The 25,281-nt window shown below is 42.0% G+C and overlaps 1 protein-coding gene and 1 long non-coding RNA gene across 2 annotated transcripts in view; one reads left to right on the top strand and one right to left on the bottom strand.

Moving 5' to 3' along the window:
• The window catches only part of ripk2 (receptor-interacting serine-threonine kinase 2), a 50,626-nt gene extending 49,253 nt beyond the window's left edge, over positions 1 to 1,373 (bottom strand). Inside the window, exon 1 of the mRNA XM_060823646.1 lies at positions 893 to 1,373. Within this exon, the coding sequence (XP_060679629.1) occupies positions 893 to 1,083 (191 nt within the window). The 5' untranslated portion in view covers positions 1,084 to 1,373. The remainder of the gene's footprint in view (positions 1 to 892) is intronic.
• On the top strand, positions 1,342 to 19,876 carry LOC132815017 (uncharacterized). The gene is made up of 3 exons (XR_009644614.1): positions 1,342 to 1,601; positions 2,883 to 3,048; positions 19,588 to 19,876. It is a non-coding gene; the product is annotated as an uncharacterized LOC132815017 (long non-coding RNA).
• The last annotated feature ends 5,405 nt before the right edge of the window (positions 19,877 to 25,281 follow it).

The raw sequence follows: 25,281 nt of genomic DNA, 5'->3' as shown, positions 1-25,281 counted from the left end.
GTTTTTGCACACACCCCAGCCCCTCCAAACCACATTCCCAGCACCTTCAGGTAATCTTCCCTGGCAGGAGATAAAGGATTAGTTGGCCCAGTTCAAAAAGGAAACGGCCTCAATCTTGCCTCGATTCACCTTGGCTCCCAAGGCCAGTCCAAATTGGTTGCAGATGATCATGAGCCTGCGTGCTGACAACAGATCTGAGCAGAAAATGGTGTTGTCATCCATGTGCAGGCAGGCTTTGATCTGCAACTTACTGCTGCCTGGGGGTAGTCACCTCTCTCAGGCTCACATCCTACCTAATGGATTCGGCAAAGGTTCCATACAACATACAAATAAGGTAGGACACAGTGGGCAATCCTGCCTGACTCCTGATCTGGTGGGAAGCGTTCTGGTTCCCACCTGTTGATTGAGACGATTCTACTGATGTTGGTGTAGAGCAGTTGTATCCAACTGTGGATTCCCTCCCCAAAGCTCATTTTGGCCAGCACATCCCACATGCAGTTGCACAATATACTATCAAAGCCTTCACCTGGTCCAGGCTGACATGGGAGGTGGCCTGGATGTAGTCAATCCTATCTCTGAGGAGCACAATGCTCTCAGAGATCTTCCTGCCCTGTACAGCACATGATTTGGTTGGTTGAACCACTGATCCCCAGTGCAGAGAGCCTAGAACACTATGTGTTATTCACTGCTCTCACATCCTTCAATGTACATAGAAATCCAAATCTCTCAGCTCCTGGGCCCCTTTTAGAAACATAAACCCTATGTTATGTCCTTCTGACCAAGCTGCATCACCACACGCTTCTCTGCTTCCTTATCAAGAAGTGATGAGTAAAGATATTACACAAAACCTTTCAAGACTCGTGCCCTCTCTCAAGTATCATCAATAGCATACCCTTCACCCACTGGAGAGTCGAACTGTAGACACTTGACTGCCACGGTCATCCTCCAGTCGCTGTGCTGTGCTCTAAATACCACGCCATAGCTTCCTTTGCTGATATAATGCAGGTCCACCAACTTCTGATAGGGAACCACATCTAGGATGGACGAGATACTGGAGAAACTGCTCCCCCTGGAACACTCCATAACTGTAAAAATACTGTTTACTGCTCTGTCTCTCTCTGATTCTGTCTCAGTGCAGATTCTGATGTTTGTCCATTGCTGGAGGACGAGGTGGGGGGAGGGGGTCAGCTGCAAAAGAAACTAGACATTTTCACAGGAGAACGCCCCCTCCCGCATAACTCAAACTGGAACACACGCTGCCGGTTCGGTGTCTCAGCGAGAAGCTGTGAACGCCTCGGCAGTGAGATAGAGAGACACAGAGCTGTTTTCTCAGTCACTTCCTCACAGGAATTCCCCAAAATTACAGCTCTTCCGCTCTTCAGGATCTGTCACTGCGCAGCCTTAACCCGGTCAGAAACCACGCCTTTTTTGGGAAATAGAAAAATCTAGTTAATGTCGCTTCTCATTTTTTTTCTGAAAGAATCCCCCAAGAATTGACTTTTACGCAGTGTTCATACTAATTATGGAAGTGGACTTGAGATTCCGACATTCATAGACTTATTCTGCTCTAGATGTATATCTAGAGGCACAAGCTCTTCTGGGTAAGGTAGTTTTCAATTCGAAGCTGCGAAAAATAAGTGATGAATGTCAGCTGCAGTATGTAGATCCGCGGTGCCATTTCATTTCAAGTGATTCCGACGCATTTATCAGTACTACCCTAGTTCCGCGCGAAAACAATCTTTGAAGAAAGCCAATTGCAATGGCAGCAGTACTCTTGAACAACAAAATGCATTTATATCCCGTTTTGCACTGCCGCCTGGTGTCCTGCAGCTTTCTAAAGCCAATGAAGTGTCCTTTTGTTTTTGGACGTTCGCTTACTGTTGTAATCTAGGGAACGAACAGACCTGGCCAAAGAGAGTTGGGGCCAGGTCAATTAACTGTGTGTTGATTAATCAGCCAGTTTGGTTAACTGGTAATAATTTGCAAACCAAAATATTCCAATAAATTGCAGAGGTCCACAAATTGGCAGGTTATGTTTGAAATATGCCAGCTACGGATCCCTTTCTTGTAGCAGATAGTGGCAATAATTACTTGGTGTGAATTGAGGGCAATACCTAGGAGAGGGGTCTAAACTTTTAGTTGAAGTTGATGTTAAGATAAAGTTAAAAATCACACAATACCAGGTTATAGAGCAGCACTCCAAAAGATAGTGCTTCCAAACGCTGTTGGACTATAACCTGGTGATGTTTGATTTTTAACTTACCCCAGTCCAACACCGGCACCTCCAAGTCATGATATTAAGAAAAGATACATCCTTATCCATAAAAGCAAAGTGTCAGTATACCTATTCATTTGTTAGCAAACTGCTGCAAATCGCTTGTGCCAAACTCAACCAGACTTGGTGAGACAATGATTGAAAACCAAAGGGCATGTTGTAGCGGAGTTGGCAACTAATCACCATGTTCTTTGATCTAACATGGGATGCTCCAGCCTTGTCTATGCTGTGTCCCCATTGACATTGTAATTGAGATTTGCTTTACAACATTAATATCCAAACACACCAAGGAGTGCAGCAGATTTACCATTGTAAATGCTGAATAATTTTCTGTTTTTTTCATACTTTTATGTAAGTTATCTTCTGAGACAGTACATGTCATGATACGTAATGGAAAGTAACAGGTGGCAGACACAGCCGGGGAAGAATAGAGGTTAGAGAAAAATGTCAATAACTTGATCGAGTGACAAAAATCAAGAAGTACCAGTGTTTCAAGGAAAAGACAAAGACCTTTTAAGGAAGCTTTAACTATGATTAAGAACAGCATCTTCCCTGCTGTTATCAGACTTAATGATGTAGTTGATGTTTTTCTGTACCTTCTCTGTAGCTGTAACACTACATCCTGCATACTGCTGTATGAGAATCAAAAAGTGTGGTGCTGGAAAAGCACAGCTGGTCAGGCAGCATCCAAGGAGCAGGAGAGTCGACATTTCAAGCATAAGCTCTTCATCAGGAATCAGAACTGTTCTATTATCCTGATGCACTTACGTAAGGTATGATTTGTTTGGTTAACGTGCAAAACAATATTTTTCACAGTATCTTGGTACATGACAATAAAACTATATCAAATTGAATGATCCTCCTCACAATTCTAGATCAGAGTTATACGAATATAGTAGGTGGAATCAAGAGCTAGTGTCTGGGTACTGATTAAATAGTAAGTTTTGATTGACATCCTTGTGAACCATCTGACCCACTGAATACTCTGATAGGGATATCAGAATAAAAACACTTCTTGCAAAACAACAGAAAGCATAACAGTTGTGTAGAGTCACTGAGGGTGCTCCGTATTTTGGCTCAAGAAGGAAGAAATACTAATGTGATCTACCTTGAAATACTCAATGTTTTAACAAATACTGAAAATGCTGTCAGTGATGTTGAGAATGTGATACTTCAGATGTGGCCTTTGACACAGAGGATGAAATATTCAGAGTATTAATTAAACATTGACAACATAGGTGCCGATGTAGTTCTTGACTATCAGGTTTTTGAAGTCATACTGAGAATGTAAAACAGTGGTTAGTTGTTATAATCTGATTAGAAAATCTTGCTGTTTAAAGAAAACATCTGATCAGCTAGCAGTTAACCAACAGACAAGATAGAGTCATAGAGATGTACAGCATGGAAACAGTGAATGTAACAAGTAAAGCTGAAAGAAGGGGAAGAAATGGGAGTTGGTTCACAATTTGAACTCAATATTAAGTCTGAAGACTGTAAAGTGTTGAGTTTGAAGTTGGGCTGTTGTTCCCCCAGCTTGCACTGTGATTCACTGGAGCATTGCAGCATGCTGAGGACAGACAAGTGGGCATGTGAGCAGGACGCTGTGTTAAAATGACTGGCTACAGGAGGGTCAGGGTCATATTCGCCCACAGACCGATAGTGTTCTGCAAAATGGTCACCCAGCCTGTGTTTCGTTTCTCCAATGTTGAGTAGGCCACATTGGGTGCAATAAATGCAATATTCAAGGTTGGAGGAGGTACAGGTGAAATGCTTCATCTGGAAAGACTGTTAATGCCCTTGGATGGTTAGCAGGGAGGAGGTGAAGGAGCAGGTGTTATACCTTCTGCAGTTACGTGGGAAGATGCCATGGGAAGGGGGATGGTTTCACTGGTCACTGAATGGATTAAGATGTCTAGCAGTATCTGTGAAGAGAGATCAGATTAATGTTTCAGGTCCAATAGCCCTTTCTCTTTCGGTTTTTATTAAGCAAACATTTGATTTCGACTCTAACACAACAAACCAAAGGGATTCTCTTACACATCTATGATTATATTTACATACGCTGAGATACTAGGACCGTCTGATAAATGAACAAGCTCCTAAATAACTTTAGCAGAAGGACGTCAGACAGTGGTCTTGTCCCACTGCACCTTGGCAGCAGCTGCCCCAAGCGCTAGTGCATCCCTCAGCACGTAGCCCACTTGCGTGCTCTGGTCAGGTTTGTTGGCATCAGCCAATGTGGCTAGTTTGCTTAGGCAGACTACTTGGTCCAGACTGGCTTCTTCTCTTACTGTGAGCATTTTCAAAAAGTTACATCTTGCTTATAAGGATCTATGTTTCTGAAGAAATTTGTGCTCACTAGTGTTTGTTGGAGGAAGTCTACCTTAAATAAATATAAATGAGCATATTTCCCACTTGTGCCTCACAAGACCGTGACTTTAAATGTAATTCCAGTTGACTGGGGAGATAATGAATGTTTCTGGCTGCTAAAGAGGTTCCTGAGTACAGATGTATCAGAGAACTTGATACCAGAACTTTAATCTGCCAAAGGAAACAGAATTTGTGTCTTCTGCTCAATATAGTTCCCTTCTTTGCCCTCCTGATGGCTCCCGGCAAGTTTGAAGGATTCACCCTTGGTTCAGCAGTTACTTCAGATAAAAGTCTGCTTTTAGTTTTCAAACTTCAGGTAGCAATATAAAAGCCGAACTGAGACAGTTTCTGAACTGCTTTTCTGAACCAATCTTTCCTTCTGATTAAGTCCTAAGGTAACTCAAAGCAAAAAACCTCCCTAAGCTCCATCATAGAACATAGAACATAGAAGGATACAGCGCAGTACAGGCCCTTCGGCCCTCGATGTTGCGCCGACCGAATCCTACCTAACCTATACTAGCCCAATAACTTCCAAATGCCTATCCAATGCCCGCTTAAATGACCATAAAGAAGGAGAGTTCACCACTGATACGGGCAGGGCATTCCATGAACTCACAACCCGCTGTGTGAAGAATCTACCCCTAACATCTGTCCTATACCTACCACCCCTTAATTTAAAGCTATGTCCCCTAGTAACACCTGACTCCATTAGCGGTAAAAGGTTCTCAGTATCTACCCTATCTAAACCCCTAATCATCTTATACAAACCCCTAATCATCTTATACCTAATCATCCTAATCATCCATTTTTGAAACACAGACAGCCTCGTTCAAGTTGGAAATGGTCAGTAAATACCTTTTCAATTCCAACGATTTCCTCAATTTTGGAAAATAGTATATTTGATGGAATAACTGAAGATATCATGTCTCCGGTATTTTCACTACGTGCGCTTACCCATTTTTATTATGACTTTCACTTCTTTAATTGTGATTGTATCCAGTAAACATAAGTTATCTTTCGAATTGTAATTCTGTTAAGTGTTGCGGCCTTCTAGCCTCTCGATATTTAGCAGGGTTTCCCCATGAAATTTACATTTAAACTTTAATTACTAAAACTAAAACTAAAAAGCCATACCGCTGAAGCATGTGATTATGACCATATGCAACATGTAACATAGTAGAATTAAAAGTTGTAAACTATTGAACTAAAACAAAACAATATACAAATGAAAGAAAATTCATTAAAAATATTTTTTGTCAAAAAATCTTTTAGAGTTTAACTATTTTGTTTCATATTTGTGTGTGCAAAATGGCTAGTTAGAATAATTGTTTGAGAGAAGGTAATTGTGAGAACTATTGAATGAATTCTCTTAAATGTAAAAAATGCTTTAAATAAATATCTTCTATACAAAAAATTTGTGGTCTGATTTTCAGTTTTAATCCCTATCTCATTTAGTCCATAAAACCATAAGAACAAAATCTCACTTTATTTCATCATACAAGCATTTGTTTATTTTATTTGTCAAATAATGTATAAACTTCCATCCAGATATAGGATGTGTAGCCCAACTTGGAAATCCTTTTGAGGATCAAGGAGAGTTACAAAGATCTATGGGATAAGGTAGTGGAATTAGCAATAAAGAATGTCAGTGTGTAAGAGGGTGCATTTAAAATACTTAAAGATGTAACGGTGAATTTATTAATGATTTTGATGAGATCGCTGTTAACATACTGTGTAATGTTGGATTCCCCCACAGTTAGGGAAGGATGTCAAGGAAATGGAGAGATTTAACGTAGAGTCACACTTTTGCATGGAAAGTTGAGAAGCTGTGGAATGTATAACTGGAGTTAATGATTCAAGTGGAGACTGAGAAGCAGTTAAATAAGTGATTGTAGAAAAAGAAGAATAAAGATAATGCAACTAGGTAACCGCATGTGATTAAAGTTATTAAATAGGGTAAAGATTTCTGGTCTTTCTCATGGCTGTTTGGAGGTGGGGAGGATATGTAGTTTAGACAAGTAGGCAAACCTCCAAAGAATTATATTGAAATCTGAGTTTTTAATCTTATTTCTGTTTTTACATGTCTGTGTAATTGTTCAATTGAAAGCACACTCCTACATACAGTATTGTATATAAATCAGGGCTTATTTTCTTTATGCAAAAGGGGGATGTTGTATTTCACAGTAGATGTGCAATATGCCCTTAAGAGATATGCTAATGATGTCATTTTGTGTCATGGCATTTGATTTAACAATATAAAGCTCATGGAAACTGAAAGAACTGCAGATACTGGAAATCAGAAACAAAAACAGAAGTTGCTGGAAAAGCTCAGCAGGACTGGCAGCATCTATGGAGATAAGTCAGAGATAAAGTTTCGGGTCTAATGACCCTTCCTTCAAATTTTCTAAGGAGCAATCACTGAACCTGAAATGTTGACTCTTATTTCTCTCCACAGATGCAGCCAGACCTGCTGAGCCTCTCCATCAGTTTCTGTTTCTGAGCTCTATTCTCTTGCAGCATGACATGTTGAAGAAAGTGTGCTATCATATATCCAAATTACTTTAACCCAGACACCAAGTGCCTGTCATTATAATGTAGGAGAATAGTAGATGCTGTTAGAAAGGTTAATCATTTTCTCCAATATTATGTGCCTTGTGTCTCTTTTTCATGTTCTAGCTGTTAACTGTGTGATAGCTGCAGATCACTACTGCATCACACCATATCATGGTATTGTCACACTGGGAAGTGCTTGAAATTTTCGCTGGAGATTAAATAAAATCCCATCTCCAGAGACCTTGCTAGCTAGCCTTATCCAAACATGAAAGAAGCCTATGTCATATAAAAGTACTTTTACACCTCATTGTGGGTTATCTTAAAATTAATCTAGTGGAGAAAAGAGATAGTAAATGAATCTAGCTACATACTTAGCATACTAAAGTGAAAAGGTTTAATTGTATAAATTAACTTTGTACTATGACATCAAAATTCTCTTTCAACTTATATTTGAGTCTTACTTCAAACTTGAGAATTAAAATTAATTTTTGGGCAACTGAATTAATTAAGTGTGGAAACTCCATCTCTGAAGACCAACAGACCACCTGATATTAAGCATCAGATTCAGATATTACAAAGGAAGTAACTTCCCTGTTTCAACTGAAAAGTCTTTACTAATATCTGGGAACTTATCTCAAAATTAAGAAAACAATTTCCCAGATCAGTCAAACAACAGCCCGATATAGTCTTACTCACTGAATCATAGGTTACAGCCAGCTTCCAAGGCTCATTCACATCCATAACTTTGTACGTCCTGTTCCTCCATTAGCGCGCACACACACACACACACACACACATACAATCACAAAGGTGTGGCATGGAGAGTCCTCAATGTTAATCCTAGTAATTGCATCTGTTCAATTCTATTCACAAAGCAGGAGTTCCTGGCAATGATCAACAACTATTTGTTCTCGACATTCAATAGAATAGCCATTTCTGAGACTCACATCATCAACATTCCATTTCTATTGACTAGAAGCATAACTGGGTAAATTACAGGAATACTGTGCCTACGAGAACAGATCAGTAATTTTGCAACAGGTATCTCACTTTCTGAATCCCCAGTGCATTTCTATTGTTAATCAGGCACAAGTCCGGAACATGACAAAAACTCACCACTGACCTTAATTATGCAGCTGTAACAATACCCAAGAATCTCAATAGACAGTAGACAATAGACAATAGGTGCAGGAGTAGGCCATTCAGCCCTTCGAGCCTGCACTGCCATTCAATATGATCATGGCTGATGTTAGGACGGGCTACCGTCCCCGTGTTCGTTTGAAGGAGAGAAACACTGGATCTGATTCAAAATATAAGCTGTTTACTGAGAGAGAGCCGTACACAAAATACAGTGAGGTGTTTTCAGCTCACTGGAGAAAGTGCCTTCTGTCTATTGTTCTCTTTGTCTAGCTTTTTAGCCCCTCGCATCCCACTGCTACATCCTTATTTGGTAGGATACGGTATACTCGTATGGCATTGGTCCCGAGCTGATAACATTCTGTTACCTCAGTTTGAGCTACGTGCAATTTAACACGGTTCCAATGTCCTGTTATCTTTTCACCCTCCCTGGGGCCTCTTAAGGCTATGCCATCAGCTTTTCAGTCTGTTCTTAGTGTAACATAATGGCTTACTGTTGTCTAGTGAAGCTAACAAGTTCCAGACTTGCTAATACTACCTTACGTGAGCACTACCTAACAATAAAGTTTCTTACACTGCCTAACCTTAATAATGGATCCCAACACTCCCTCCCTTGGCCTCGAAAGAGGCCACACAAAATACAGCAGTTCGCGCGCAGCAGTCAGGACCCGGACGGTCGGTGAGCGCCCCTCCGTTGCTCCTTTGCAAGACCGACCAATTAGCTTAACCCGGCTTGTCTGACTCTAGGGAGACATAGTTATAGGGGATAGGAGTCCCTAAGCAGCATACAACCTCACAAAGCAATCCGCGTCGCAAAAAAATCCCTACTCTAGGCGCCTCTCCAGTTCGCATACAATCGTTAAGGCATGAGAAGCAGTGAAATAATACATAACAGACATAAGCACTCAAAAGTCGTAAACATCTACAAAAAGCTATCTCAAAACCAACAAAACGATTACTGAGTATGATAACAAAAGCGAAGAGAACCAGAGGAAAACACAAAGTGGATGAGTTAGGACGCCTGCAGAATGAAGGTCTGCTGTCCAAAGAACACCCAATTGTACAACCTCCCAGTAAAATCGGTCATATTATACCATGACATCAAACTACTGACATAGTGTCAAATCTTTTTTTGTAATAGGATTCAATGAGCTCTCCTTCCTTCCCAAAGGTTTGTTGTTAAGTCGGTTCTGGAAGATGACACAAAACTGGCATTTTCCTCTGTCAAAAATACAGTGAATACAATGTCAAACTGCTGGGTCCACGATTTTCCTTATATCAAGCTGCTTTGCAAGCCAGAAACATGACCAGATTCCCGACACGGATACAAAAGCCAGGCATCTGTTAAAACCACATGACCACAGGCCATTATTCTGAAGGTCAATGCACGACTATGCCTGTCTTAGGTTGTCCCTCGCTCGAGGAATCTTACCCGTCATTGGCTAACCAGTCACCTTCACTTGACCAATAAAAACCCACATCCATTTTACAGCTGTCAAGTACGGACACGGGCAGTGGTAACTGGCTTATCATTGTGAACAGTGGCCGTCGAGACCAATCGAAGCCACTTAGGAATACCAGATGATGGCTAGGAATCTCTTGAGTGAACAATAGCCTCTTGAGTCTCGAGGCATATAGCACTTCACAATCTCTAACAGCAGCATAAAAGCACAAATTTACCTGTTGTCAATTTGAACGGGAAAGAAAAAAAATACACAACTAGGGGGTCTCTGCACCTCAGCCCTCACATTCTGAGGCCCTAAATGGGAAGGATTAGAAATGAGAGATACAGTTATAAAGTAAAATCATAAGTTGTCCCGCGCTTCTCTCTCAGGCATATCTCCTCCATTCCCTCTGATACCGATCCCGTAATCTTTCCTTGGGGTGCCCCCATCACAGGCTCCTCCAGCACCGCTGCCTGGTATGCGGGTGGGGGGTTATCCTTTCCCGTCAGGGCATGGTCGATCGTTCGTGTCACAAGCGTCCTGATACATGGTATACAACAACAACCACAGGTAATAAAGACAGCAACAGAGATGCATAAACCAAGGGCCAGCTGTCCCAGCACAGTTCCCCATCTACTGAATGTGCTATTCAGCCAATCTATGACTGGGTTTTTTAACCCCTGACTGCTCAGAAATGATGCCAGTTGTTGTTCCCTTCCCTGTCGTTATCAAAATCATAAACGGAATGGCTCTTTCTTCCCTTTATAGATCAGGACACTCCCGCCCAAAATGCCCTATCCTTCCACAATAATGGCATCCTGCCTGTGGAGACCTTCGTCTCTGCCCCTGTCGCTCAAACCCTCTATCAAATGCTCCTCCTTGTCTCTCCCTATCCCCTTTCTTCTCTGCCCTACATGCTATCACTCGCTGCTCCGGTTGCTCACTCTTGGTTCCATTCTTCTCCTAATTACCTCATCAACCGCAGCTACCGTCATTTTTGCCTTCTGCTTCTGTCTCTCGTCCTCTCTCTTTACAAACACTTTCTGTGCCTCTCCTAACAATTCATCTAATGGTTTTTTTTTCCACTCCACCCTTCTATCTTATGTCTCTTTCCCTGTCCAGCATCCCCATATAAGTCTCCTTTCTCCCGCAGTAAATAGTATATTCAAAATAGACATTAACTCAGCCCACAAATACAGACTGGGCCTCAAAAATAAATTAATTTGTTCTGACAATCCTATCGGATTCTCAACCAGGACCGTCATTTCCCTATAAATGTTCCGACCTCCCCACTGGTGAGGGGGTCATACACAAACACAATCTCCTTGTCCCCTATCGACACTTTAGTCGTTACGTTCTTCCCTTTTTTTTTAAGAAATATTGCAATGTTCTTAGCTTCTCATATCCTTAAACACCAATTTACCAATTCATGCTTGTCTTACTTTAATGCCTGTAACTAACTTGTAAGCATATTTATATATTTACGTCCATTTATCCAGTATTCAATTTTCAAAATGTAAAATGCATACAGTTACCAATTTTGAAGACCATTGTGATCACTCAGTTTTAGTTCCCCATTTTAGATCCAAAATTAGTTTTCTTAAATACTGCTGATCAATCATTACTCAATTAAAATACTTTAGGTCTTAAAATATTCAGAGATGTCTTACAACAATTTGTCAATTCCAGTTTAAAAACTTCTAACGCATGCACAATGGTCGAATCCAAGGTCACAGATAATAACCATGGAAGTTTTTGTTTTTACAACTACCCACTGTTGAACTTAAACTTCAACTGACCTTCACATATTTTGTATGTAAAAAGATAAAAGAAAAAGACAGTTAGACCCTCAGTTTAATCATGTTAAGTTTTCATAAAACTCACATTTAAAACAACCCTGGAACTCAAGCTTCAGTGAATAAAACTTACTCATTCAATCATCAACAAATGTGCATTCAAACCAAACCATAAGGTGTTAATTGTTTTGCTAGCTGTACACACACTCTCCCTCTCTTTCCACAGTCTTTTGTGAGTATCCTTACCCCTAACCCTTATTTCTCGCAATCCTTCTATCTGCCCTTCTCTTGGTTCCTCTTCCCTTTGTCTCCTTCACCTTCCCTTTTGCTTTATCTATCTCTGTTTGTTCTGAAACTTCAGTTTGTTATTTTGGTTAAAAGAAAAATTAACTCTGTCTGCAACTTGACCATGAAGTCACTGTCAACATAATACTGGATCCAGGGCACTACATATTTTGGCTCTATATTGTTTTAATTTTAAAAATATCTCAATGTCGCTTATACAACTGTGAATTAAACTCAATGGGAGTTCCCTAGCCAATCAGAGCCCTCCATTGCTGAATGGGAGTTCCTCGTCCAATAGAAAAACACACACACACACCTGGCTGCCCCAGTCTATGGGAAAAAAATCACAGAAATTCACACCCACTTGAGAAAAGCAATCAAACTGCCGGCTGTGCAAACAGAAACCCCTTGAAAAAAATCATTATAAACCACAAGCAATTCCACCCCGGTGGCAATGGAAGCCAGAGAGAAAAAAAAAATTGGAAGTCAATGACTGCCCAGACCATGCAGTATTTATACATTAAAACATATTCACAATTTATTTGGAAGTTGTACTTGCTATGAACTGACACAGGGAGGACATAAAAGGGAACTTTATAGGTTCAGGAATTATACCAAAGTTCAAAGGTTTTTTTTTCTTGTAATGTTTTAAAAACTTTACTCACGCAAAATAGAGCGTCTGAGCTATAGCCAAATCCCACAATACAAATACTCTAATCTCTGGACTGGAAATTGCTTCGCTTATAATCCTTATCTGCAGTGACTGCAGCTTTAATATTTTATTTTGAAATTGAATCAACAATTAGTAATTTAGAACATTAATTATTAAAATCAGTTTGTATTTCATCACAGATTACTAAATTCCATATTAATTTAGTTGCATTATTGTCTTTATTCCTACAATATAGATATTTCAAGCTTTTTGGACCCTATCCAATAAGATGCACTCTAAACAAGATATTTTTTTTGGAATATTAATTTGTTTTGCGACGTGTTACCTGGTGTGATAAATTTTGAGCACGATAATCTACTGTCTCTTCTATATTTATAAGAACATTGGAAGAGTCGGATGGAAAACTCTTTTTATACTAGAACATATTCAAATTCACAAAAATTGCCAATACAAATAGTAATAAGTTTTACTTGGTATTTACATCATTTGTTATTCTAAATATGTACATTATGTATATCTGTATTTACAAGAAGGTTTATACAAAGTGCATAAACCGCATCTCATCAGTCAAGCAATGAATGCGCACTCCAAGCTTCGAGAATGCATCCCTCGCTAATAGGTTCACTGGACACTTCAGAGCAAGGAGTTGGGGTAGAGTGATTTTATGTTGCTCAATCGTTATTACAGTGGGCTGTGTATGTGGCTGTTTCTCAATCATCCCCGAGAATCACACAGCTCTCAATACCCTCCCTGAGAAGAGAAAGCCCTCTGGTAATTTAGCAAACGCCCCTGTGTACCCGGAACACAGGAGGCTTTCTCAAAAAAAATGCATAATCTTAGGGTCATGGAAATGAGAGATTCCTCGCAATCCCCACCTGTAATCCTCGGAGTACAATAAATCTAGTATTCCTTACATTTTCATATTCTTTGCTGAGATCCAAACACTCTTTTCTGCCTCTCCTGCCCTCTGGGGTCTTCTTTCATAACACCTCATTCCTCTTTCACTTGCATAGGTGATTTAAAAGCCTGCCCCCCCCCCCTTGTTTCTGTTTCTATCTTTCTTTGTCACTATCTCCGTCGTTTCTCACTGTAAGCTGTTGTCAAAAATAAATTTTCCTGCTGTCCACCTTTTAATACTTTCATTTAAACATAAAAATTTCTACCAAAAAAAAATGGGGATCAACCTTATCAGATACCACCTAATCTTTTCTCCCTCTCTCAATATCTATTAAAATTCTATCCTGAAAGAAAATCACATTAAGCATTCATGAAATTATAATCAAAAGTAGCACACTGAATCAAATGACAGACAACAAGTTTTAAACATAAAACTGTTAACAAACAGATGAATTCAAGCCAAAGCACAAAGTGTTAAACTGCTTGTTAGCTGAGAATGCCTTCAGCCAGTCTCTCTCTTTCACACAGACACACTGCCGGCGCACACAGCATTCACTCTCTCTCTCTCTCTCTCTCTCTAGGGCAACAATGCAAACTTCTCTCACAGACTTCCACACACAAACTCTTCTTCACTCACAAACTTTTACAAACACAGAAATACTTATACACACATACAGACGTTTACACACCCAGAGACTCTATCTTTCTCACAAACAAAGTCCCTCTCACACAGACATACACACACACACACAGTCGCTCTGTCCGTAACTCTGTGCCTGTCTCTGTCCCCGGTCCTCTGTCTTTTGTCTCTCTCTCCACCACGGTACTCCTGGGTGTCGGGCGCACGAATGCACCATCTCGACTCCTGACAAAGCCTGTCCCGATCAGCGCTGTCCTCTGGTCAAGGGAAGTATATACTTTACTCCCCAATCATTAGTGCAGGAGGGAAGCCTACGCTTTACCCGACATCATCTTGCGCGGAGGGAAGCTTAAGCTTTACCCGAGATCGTCTTGCGCGGGGGATTATACGTTTTACCCCTAACAATACTTTCAGCGCCCACCTAGAGCACTTTTTTTCTTCTTCAACACACTACCCACCTCTAGGACTTTCAGCGCCCACCTAGAGGACTTTTTCTCTTCAACACACTACCCACCTCTAGGACTTTTAGTGCCCACCTAGAGGACTTTTTTCTCTTTAAAACACTAATACTCACCACCCCTAGGACTTTCAGAAACCGCGCGGCCGGGTTGACCCTTCACCTAGGGGACTTTTCTTCATAAATAAACGGTCCGACTCTCTCTCGGGCTGCCAAGCCCACAATTTCGGTTGGCAAAGAGTTGTGAGACGCCGAGCAAATAAGAATTTAGCGTATTCAAATCCCTACTGGAGATCTTTTTTGAAAAAGGCGCCTCCGAGCCTGATTAGAAGTGGCCGGCCGTTCGGCGACCTCTCAATCCCTGCCAACAGGCGTGTCTCCACTCCCTCCACATGTTCGGGGTTACCAATCTGTTAGGACGGGCTACCGTCCCCATGTTCGTTTGAAGGAGAGAAACACTGGATCTGATTCAAAATATAAGCTGTTTACTGAGAGAGAGCCATACACAAAATACAGTGAGGTGTTTTCAGCTCACTGGAGAAAGCGCCTTCTGTCTATTGTTCTCTTTGTCTAGCTTTTTAGCCCCTCGCATCCCAGTGCTACATCCTTATTTGGTAGGATACGGTATACTCGTATGGCATTGGTCCCGAGCTGATAACATTCTGTTAACTCAGTTTGAGCTACGTGCAATTTAACACGGTTCCAATGTCCTGTTATCTTTTCACCCTCCCTGGGGCCTCTTAAGGCTATGCCATCAGCTTTTCAGTCTGTTCTTAGTGTAACATAATGGCTTACTGTTGTCTAGTGAAGCTAACAAGTTCCAGACTTGCTAATACTACCTTACGTGAGCACTACCTAACAATAAAGTTTCTTATACTACCTAACCTTAATAATGGATCCCAACACTGATCATTCCTAATTAGTATCCTCTTCCTGCCTTATCTCCATAACCCTCGATTCCACTAACTTTGAGAGCTCTATCCAACTCTTTCTTAAATGAATCCAGAGACTGGGCCTCCACTGCCCTCTGGGGCAGAGCATTCTACACAGCCACCACTCTCTGGGTGAAGAAGTTTCTCCTCATCTCTGTCCTAAATGGTCTACCCCGTATTTTTAAGCTGTGTCCTCTGGTTCGGCACTCACCCATCAGCGGAAACATGTTTCCTGCTGCCAAAGTATCCAGTCCTTTCATAATCTTATATGTCTCAATCAGATCCCCCCTCAGTCTTCTAAACTCAAGGGTATACAAGCCCAGTCGCTTCAGTCTTTCAGTGTAAGGTAATCCCGCCACTCCAGGATTTGACCTCGTGAACCTACGCTGCACTCCCTCAATAGCCAGAATGTCTTTCCTCAAATTTGGAGACCAGAACTGCACACACTACTCCAGGTGTGGTCTCACCAGGGCCCTGTACAGCTGCAGAAGCACCTCTTTGCTTCTATATTCAATTCCTCTTGTTTTGAAGGCCAGCATGCTATTAGCCTTCTTGACTACCTGCTGTACCTGCATGCTTGCCTTCATTGACTGGTGTACAAGAACACCCAGATCTCTGTCCTGCCCCTTTACCTAAATTGATTCCATTTAGGTAGTAATCTCCTTCCTGTTCTTGCCACCAAAGTGTATAACCATGCATTTATCCACATTAAACTGCATCTGCCATGCATCTGCCCACTCACCTAACTTGTCCAGGTCACCCTGTAATCTCCTAACATCCTCCTCACATTTCACCCTGCCACTCAGCTTTGTATCATCAGCAAATTTGCTAATGTTATTGCTGATACCATCTTCTATATCATCAACATGTATTGTAAAAAGCTGCGGTCCCAGCACGGATCCCTGTGGTACCCCACTGGTCACTGCCTGCCATTCCGAAATGGAGCCATTTATCACTACCCTTTGTTTCCTATCAGCCAACCAATTTTCAATCCAATCTAGTACTTTGCCCCCAATACCATGCGCCCTAATTTTACTCACTAACCTCCTGTGTGGGACTTTATCAAAAGCTTTCTGCAAGTCCAGGTACAATACATCTTCTGGATCTCCCTCGTCCATCTTCAGAGTTACATCCTCAAAAAATTCAAGAAGATTAGTCAAGCATGATTTCCCCTTAATAAATCCATGCTGACTCTGTCCTTCCTGTTACTACTATCCAGATGTGCTGTAATTTCATCCTTTATAAAAGACTCCAGCATCTTTCCCACCACTGAGGTCAGACTAACTGGTCTATAATTTCCTGCTTTCTCTCTCCCACCTTTCTTAAAAAGTGGTACAACATTAGACACCCTCCAATCCTCAGGAACCGACCCTGAATCTATCGAACTCTGGAAAATAATCACCAACGCATCCACGATTTCCTGAGCCACCTCCTTCAGTACCCTGGGATGTAGACCATCAGGCCCCAGAGACTTATCAACCTTCAGACCTAACAGTCTCTCCAACACCAAATCCTGGCAAATATAGATTCCCTTAAGTTCAGGTCCTTCAGCCACTGTTACCTCAGGGAGATTGCTTGTGTCTTCCCCGGTGAACACAGATCTGAAGTACCCATTTAATTCTTCTGCCATTTCTTTGTTCCCTGTAATATTTTCCCTTGTTTCTATCTTCAAGGCCCCAATTTTAGTCCTAACCATTTTTTTGCCTTGCACATACTTAAAAAAGCTTTTACTATCCTCCTTTATATTATTGGCCAGTTTACCTTCGTACCTCATTTCTCCTCTGCATATTTCTTTCTTAGTAATCCTCTGTTGCTCTTTAAAAGCTTCCCAGTCCTCAGTTTTCCCACTTATCTTTGCGATCTAATACTTTTTCTCTTTTAACTTTATATGTTTCTTAACTTCCCTCATCAGCCACGGCCGCCCATGCCTCCTCCTGGGATCTTTCTTCCTTTTAGGAATGAACTGATCCTGCAACTTCTGCATTATACACAGAAATATCCGCCATTGTTCCTCCACGGTCATCCCTGCTAAGGTATTGCACTATTGAACTTGGGCCAGCTCCTCCCTCATAGCTCCATAGTTCCCTTTATTCAACAGAAGTACTATCACTTCCGACTGTACCCTCTCCCTCTCAAATTGCAGATTGAAGCTTAATGTATTATGGTCACTACTTCCCAATGGCTCCTTCACTTCGAGGTCTCTGACCAATTCTGGTTCGTTACACAATACCAGATCCAGAATTGCCTTCTCCCTGGTCGGCTCCAGCACCAGCTGCTCTAAGAATCCATCTCTGAGGCACTCCACAAAGTCTCTTTCTTGAGGTCCAATACCATCCTGATTCTCCCAGTCTACCTGCATGTTAAAATCCCCCATAACAGCTGTAGTAACATCTTTGCGACAGGCCAATTTCAGCTCCTGATTCATCGTACATCCGACATCCAGAATACTGTTTGGGGGCCTGTAGATGACTCCCAAGAGGGTCTTTTTACCCTTAGTATTTCACAGCTCTATCCACACTGACTCTACATCCCCTGACTCTCAGTTCCCCCGCGCAAGGGACTGAATACCCTCCCTTACCAACAAGGCCACCCCATCCCCTCTGCCTGTCAGTCTGTCCTTACGATAGCACGTGTAGCCTTGAATATTCGTTTCCCAGGCCCTGTCCACTTGAAGCCACGTCTCAGTTATCCCCACAATATCGTATCTGCCAATTTCCAAAAGAGCCTCAAGCTCATCCATCTTATGTCTAATGCTTCATGTATTCATATATAGTATTTTTAATTTGTTACTGCTCTCACCCTTCCCATCAACCCCTATTTCACTCAACCTTACAGCATGATCCCATTCCGAGTTTTCTGCCTCATTAATACAGTTGACTTTCTTGACTTCCCTTGTTCTAACTTTCCCTTCAATTTCCTTTTTAAACATTCCTTTTTAAACTACTTAGTTTAAATGTAGCGGTGTTGCAGTAGAAAACCTGCCTGCCAGTACGCTGGCCCCTAACCTATTAATGTGCAAACTGTCTCTCTTGTAGAATTTATGCTTACCACAAAATCTACCCCAGTGATCCAAGAACTTAAATTCTTGCTTCCTGCACCAGTTCCCCAACCACACGTTCAAGTCCATTATCTCCCTGTTTCTGGCCACACCAGCCCGAGGAACTGCAAGCAAACCAGAGATAACCACCTTAGACGTCCTGCTTTTCAGCCTTCTTCCTAGTTCTCCGAAGTCCCGCTGTAGTATGTTCCTCCTCTTCTTCCCGACATCATTTGTGCCGACATGTACCGCCACCTCTGGCTCTTCAACCTTGTCCTTGAGGATTTCCCGCACTCTGTCCACGATGTCTTTCACCCTGGCACCAGGAAGGCAACACACCATCCTTAAATCCCGTCCGCTGCCACAAAAACCCCGGTCGGTTCCTCTCACGATGGAGTCCCCTATTACCACGGCTCTATACGATGTCCGACTTTTCCGCTCTGCCTCTGCGCCAACTTTTGATTGACAGACCTGGCCGTCTTGCGAAGTGGCAGTGCCATCAGTCTCTACTGTTTCCAAAAGCTTCAACTTGTTCCTGACATGTACTTCTCCCGGGGTCTCTTGCATCTGTCTCCTCTTTGCCTTCCTCATCGTCTGCTCTCTTCTGTCCTCTTCTGGCATGATTGGTATAATAACCTCGCTGAAGGTCTTGTCCAGAAAGATCTCGTTCTCTCGGATGGGCCTAAGGTCCTCGAGTTCTTTCATCAGTGCTGCAATATGCTCGGTCAATAGCTGAATGTGCACACACTTTCTACACATATGGGAGCCAGACACACCAGAGTCGTTGACCTCCCACATCAAGCACGTAGCACACTGAACCAGCTGGGCAGTCATGTTTTCACCCTCTTCAACTGTAGCATCGATACGATGTACTGCAGTCAAGACTTCTTCAACAGCACCTCCCAATCAGACGACTACTACATTTTTGTAATCTGCAGTACATTCTAATTCATCTGTTGTGTGAGTAAGATATTTGTGTGTTAACTTGTCCCCTCATTTCTTTCATAAATTTTGTTTAGCTTGTAATTTGTTTTCCCCAATTCTGTTGAGGGGTAGTGTATGAATTATCAATTTTTCCGTTTCTTCACAGATATAGCCCAACCTACTGAGCACTTCCAGCATTTCTTGTTTATGTTCCAAAATGCAAATACTTTCCTAGCCGTGGTGTAACATCTTCGGAATTGACCGTCTCTCAGTCAGAAGCTGATATCTGCACAGTTAAAGTATTGGCATTTGGAGAAGAATGAGGGTATATATCACTTGAGGAGAGATGGTAAATCTTGTGTTGACATTTCTTACAGCTGCCACTTGTAATGGATGTGTGATGCTTAATGCATGTAGAATGCAGAGGCTCAATACAGATTTCACCAACAAGTAAAGAGGAGTTATGTGTCACTTCTTTATCTCTGCTGTTCTAAAGAGTTATTAACTTTTCATCCAATACTGGATTGGAATCCTGTATATAACTCATGTTAGGTTACTAACAATAATACCGACTGTTAAAATGAACAATTATTAGAAATTAACATCTAATTTTATTTGGCACTTATCATAATGAATTGGGAAAGCTTAGAAATAGGGCACTGCACAGGAAAATTGCCAAGGTAGAGGGATTCTAAGAGATTATTCTTTCCTTTAAATAGCCTATAATAGGAAAAGCTGAGAATATGAAAGTTGTCCATGAAAATTTCTTGTCCATGGGAAAACACAGGTTAGGAATATCCAGACTTCTTAAAGAGATAAAACCCGAAAGCCTTTAGCATTAGAGACAATCAAATGAAGAAAGCTGTTAGGAATATGATCTAATGATGCGATGCTGATATGAAAGATACATGAAATGTTTGCTGAGGTTGTGGTTAACATAGATCTAAAGAAGTTTGAGGAGGAAGAGGGATAAGCTCTTAGCACTCTGGCAACCTCATAAACTCTTAGCATTTGTCTGTACCTGTGTTTTTGTTTTGCCGCTGTGTACCTATTATTTACTTATCTATGCTATTTAACTCTGTGATCTGGCTGTATTGCTCGGTACACATGACAATAAATTCAATTCAATTCAAATTGTGTGAGCCAGGAGAAAGGAGACCTTTCCTCAGCCTTCTATGATACTGAGAAATCTAGAAATGGGAAACAACATGAGAGACAAGGAAGAGGGAGAGAAGCATGAAAAACAAAGTTGGAAGAGGAGAAATCATTGTGGACTCCTGGCTCTGTCATTATATGGCAAGTTCACTGCCACATGAGACTGTAAACCATTATCAGAGTTTATAAATATAGTTTACCTGAAAACTTAAAAAACCTGATTTTATTTCATTAAATTTGCCTCACGATTGAACTTTTGTGGCCAGTTGATTGTCATACCAATTAGGAGCTTGAAAGCACCAAAAGCAATGAGTACCAGTTGATGTTGAAATCTTCGTCTTGTAACTGAATTCCTGTTTTCCAACCTCAAATAATCCATTCGGCCTTTTCGGATTAGGTTTAGGGTTCCTAAAATTGAAAGTTCCCTGCTACGCTGGTTGCTCCTATAACCAGATAACTCAGGGCCTGAATGGCTAGGCCTGAAACCAGAAAGGGTAACCTTTTGAGCAGTGCGATCTGATGGGACTTTCAGGACAGGTCAAGCACAAAACATCTGCACTAGACAAGGAATTTGTTCTGGAAAATGAGAATGGTTTGTGAATTAGCATATGGTGAACAGACGCACTGGGGATGCCCTGTGTTCCTGCCATGACCATGCCTGGAGCGGGGGACGTGCTTTGACATATCGGAGAATGGATGCCTAAGGCAGATCTAGCATCTTCCGTATATGGCATTAAGGATCCCATTGGATGCCAAGACCGTGACCTAGAAATCGTTTGGCTGAGGGCCAGAGAGAACACTCTGGAAGGATGCAGAAGAGATGGATAAGAAGGGACATCTGGCAAACATTTCCTCAGTGAAAACTCACCCTGGCTCGGCAGTGAAGCTCCGACCATGAGAAAGAGGGGCACCACATGTGAGATCAACCTTTGCCAAGTTCATCAGAGCTGGCTACACTGCCTGACCATGTTAAACCACATTGGTAATACCTGGTCCTAGTGTGGTGGTAACGAGTAACTAAGGATTGTGGTAGACTTACCATTGCGATTAGCAGAGTAACTAGTGTAAGAATTGGGGGTTTATCAGGAAAAAGAAGGGTTTTAGATTAAAGGAGCAATATGGTCCCTTTTGTACCTTTATGTCATGAATAAAATTGCATTGAATTGCAGATTGAGGTTAGATCTCGTGGAATACAGGGAGAACTAGCCATTTGGATACAGAACTGGCTCAAAGGTAGAAGACAGAGGGTGGTGGTGGAGTGTTGCTTTTCAGACTGGAGGCCTGTGACCAGTGAAGTGCCACAAAGATTGGTGCTGGGTCCACTACTTTTCATCATTTGTATAAATGATTTGAATGTGAGCATAAGAGGTAGTTAGTAAACTTGCAGATAACACCAAAATTGAAGGTGTAGTGGATAGTGAAGAAGGTTACCTTAGAGTACAACAGAATCTTCATCAGATGAGCCAATGGGCTGAGAAGTGGCAGATGGAGTTTAATTTAGAAAAATGTGAAGTGCTGCATGTGAAGGACTTACAGACTTAATGGTAAGATCTTGGGCATTGTTGCTGAACAAAGAGACCTTGAAGTGCAGGTTCATAGCTCCTTGAAAGCAGGTAGATAGGATAGTGAAGAAGGCATTTGGCATGCTTTCACTTATTGATCAGAGTATTAAATACAGGAATTGGGAGGTCAAGTTGTGGCTGTACATGACCTTGGTTAGGCCTCTTTTGGAATATTGCTTGCAATTCTGGTCTCCTTCCTTCTGAAATGGTTCAGAAAAGATTTACAAGGATATTGCCAGGGTTGGAGGGTTTGAGCTGTACAGAGGGGTTGAATAGGCTAGAGCTGTTTTCCCTGGAGTGACCTTATAGAGGTCTATAAAATCATGAAGGGAATGATTAGGATAAATAGACACAAAGTCTTTTCCATGGGGTGGGCAAGTCCAGAAATAGTCGGCTTAGGTTTAGGGTGAGAGGGGAAAGATATAAAAGAGACCTCAGGGGCAACGTTTTCATGCAGAGGATGGTATGTGTCAGAGCTGCCAGAGGAAGTGGTGGAGGCTAGTATGATTGCAACATTTAATAGGCATCTAGATGGGCATATGAATAGGAAGGGTTTGGAGGGATATGGGCCGGGTGCTGGCAGGTGGGACTAGATTGGGTTGGGATATCTAATTGGCATGAACGAGTTGGACCGAAGGGTCTGTTTCCGTCCTATACATCTCTATGACTAACAAGCACTGTTCCCAAGTAAAATGAGTTTATGTAAAAACAGGATTGAAGTATCCAAAGCATGGACAACATTGGTGTCCCTGGGTGGTCTTCGATGAGAAGAGTCACAGTGGATACTGTGAAATTGAACCTTACCAGTCTTGTATTTTTGACAACCAACCTGAACTGGATTTACAAGGGCAGCTATCCCATGCGACAGCCAGGATTCAAGTGGGTGAATGAGCTTATGGAGAACTGACCAGTAAGTGGATGACATGTCGGGTCTGTGCAGTGCAACAAATGAAACAGCAAGACTGTGAAGCTGAGCTGGTGAAGGAGGAAAGATAAACTCTCCACGATAGTAATGAGCCAGGGAAGAGGGTGTCACTTACCTCTTGCATGTTGGACACAGAGGGACTGGGCACCAATTTAGCATAAGCCTGACCCCTTCTCCGGTTGCTTCCCAACCCTTTGGATGAACCTGAGGGGAATAGGAGAGCAGAACATGCAGACTACTTAGAGTGGGAGGAATCTTGAAGGACGTATCTGAATAGGAAGTGATCCAAGTGGGCTGAGTACTGTGCTACGTTAGTATCTGGTCTGGGATTTGAAGGTCAAAATTATTGGGAAGGATGGGATAAAGAATTAGTTAAGTGTGCCCCCAGATTAGGTAAGGGGGCACACTTAACTAATTCTTTATCCCACAATAACCAGCCGTATGGGACAAACGAAAAGGAGAAAGGTTGAACATGTAAAGCTTAAAGTAGAGCTAGCAAATGCAAAGACAGAATTGAGCAAATGCAGGTCAAAATTTAAGTGCAGGGACAGAGAAGCTAGACAAAGTGGCTGCACATAGGGCAGTTCCAGGCTCAGAGAATAGGCCTACCAAGGGGAACAGTTATCGGGATCAGGGTGCAACCCATGAGCCATGACTGAGGTAACCGAGTGGTAGTCTGCAGGTGGCAGTAATGGCTCTACACCAAGTAAAACAAAAGAGTAAGGCCCACACTGCAAAGTGCCAGCATGAGATTGATAAAGTAAAGTCCCAAGTTGTGGTCCAGAAAAGTACGATATGTGCCTTTAGGGTCACAGGAGCAGAAGAGGAAAAGAATCATGATATGGACTTTGGGGGGGCATAGAGTGGGAAGCACATTGGTATGCTGCGAATTATGTGGCACCTCCTTCCTGGAGGAATCCCTACCCTGGTATCCCCAACACCCTCAGCAGCCCCAGCCCTGCATCCCCACCCTAAAGAACCCGAACCCCAGACAAGAATGGAGCCATTACCGGGCACAATGAACCCACTAACCACCAATACCCAAGACAGGCAAAGGGCAGCCAATATCACCGATACCATTCACGCTGGCACAACTGGCAGAGATAGCCAAAAGAAAGCCATGCCTCTGAACCCACCTTTCTGAATTCTTTGACAACTCACACCAAGAAAGAATTTTACATGGGTTGAACAGCCCTGAGGAAATCACGTTGATGTGAATGTATTTGAGCGTCCTGTCCTCTCTGCTTCACGTTCTGAAGAAGGGTCACTGGATCTGAAACATTAATTCTGATTTCCTTCCACAGATACCACCAGACGTACTGGGTTTTTCAAGCAATTTCTTTTTTGTTTCTCACTTCCAGCATCCGCAGTTCAAGTCTTAGAGCCATAGGGATGTACAGCATGGAAACAGAACCTTTGGCCCAACTCATCCATGCTGACCAGATATCCCAACCTAATCCAGTCTCATTTGCCAGCACCCAACCCTTCCTATTCATATACCCATCCAGAGGTCTTTTAAATTGCAATTGTACTAGCCTCCACCACTTTCTCTGGCAGCTCATTCCATACACATACCACCCTCTGCGTAAAAGAGTTGACCCTTTGGTCTCTTTTGTATCTTTCCCCTCTCACCCTAAACCTATGCCCTCTAGTTCTGGACTCCCCCATCCCAGGGAAAAGACTTTGTCTATTTATCCTATCCATGCCCTTCATGATTTTATAAACCTCTATAAAGTCACCCCTCAGCCTACGACGCTCCAGGGAAAACATCCCTAGCCTATTCAACTTCTCCCTATAGCTTAAGTCATCCAACCCTGGCAACATCCTTGTAAATCTTTTCTGAACCCTTTCAAATTTCACAACATTCTTCCGTTAGAAAGGAGACCAGAATTGCATGCAATATTCCAACAGTGGCCTAACCAATGTCCTGTAGAGCCGCAACATGACCTCCCAACTCCTGTACTCAATACTCTAACCAATAAAGAAAAGTATTCCAAATGCTACTTTTACTATCCTATCTACCTGCGACTCCACTTTCAAGAAGCTATGAATCTGCACTCAAAGGTCTCTTTGTTCAGCAACACTCACTAGGACCTTACCATTAAGTGTGTAAGTCCTGCTAAGATTTACTTTCCCAAAATGCAGCATCTCACATTTATCTGAATTAACTCCATCTGCCACTCCTCAGTCCATTGGCCCATCTGATAAAGATCCTGTT

Source organism: Hemiscyllium ocellatum, chromosome 4, assembly GCF_020745735.1.
Source record: "Hemiscyllium ocellatum isolate sHemOce1 chromosome 4, sHemOce1.pat.X.cur, whole genome shotgun sequence".
Taxonomy (NCBI): domain Eukaryota; kingdom Metazoa; phylum Chordata; class Chondrichthyes; order Orectolobiformes; family Hemiscylliidae; genus Hemiscyllium; species Hemiscyllium ocellatum.
The sequence above is the reverse complement of the archived record's forward strand: the minus strand, read 5'-3'. Positions and strand labels throughout refer to the sequence as shown.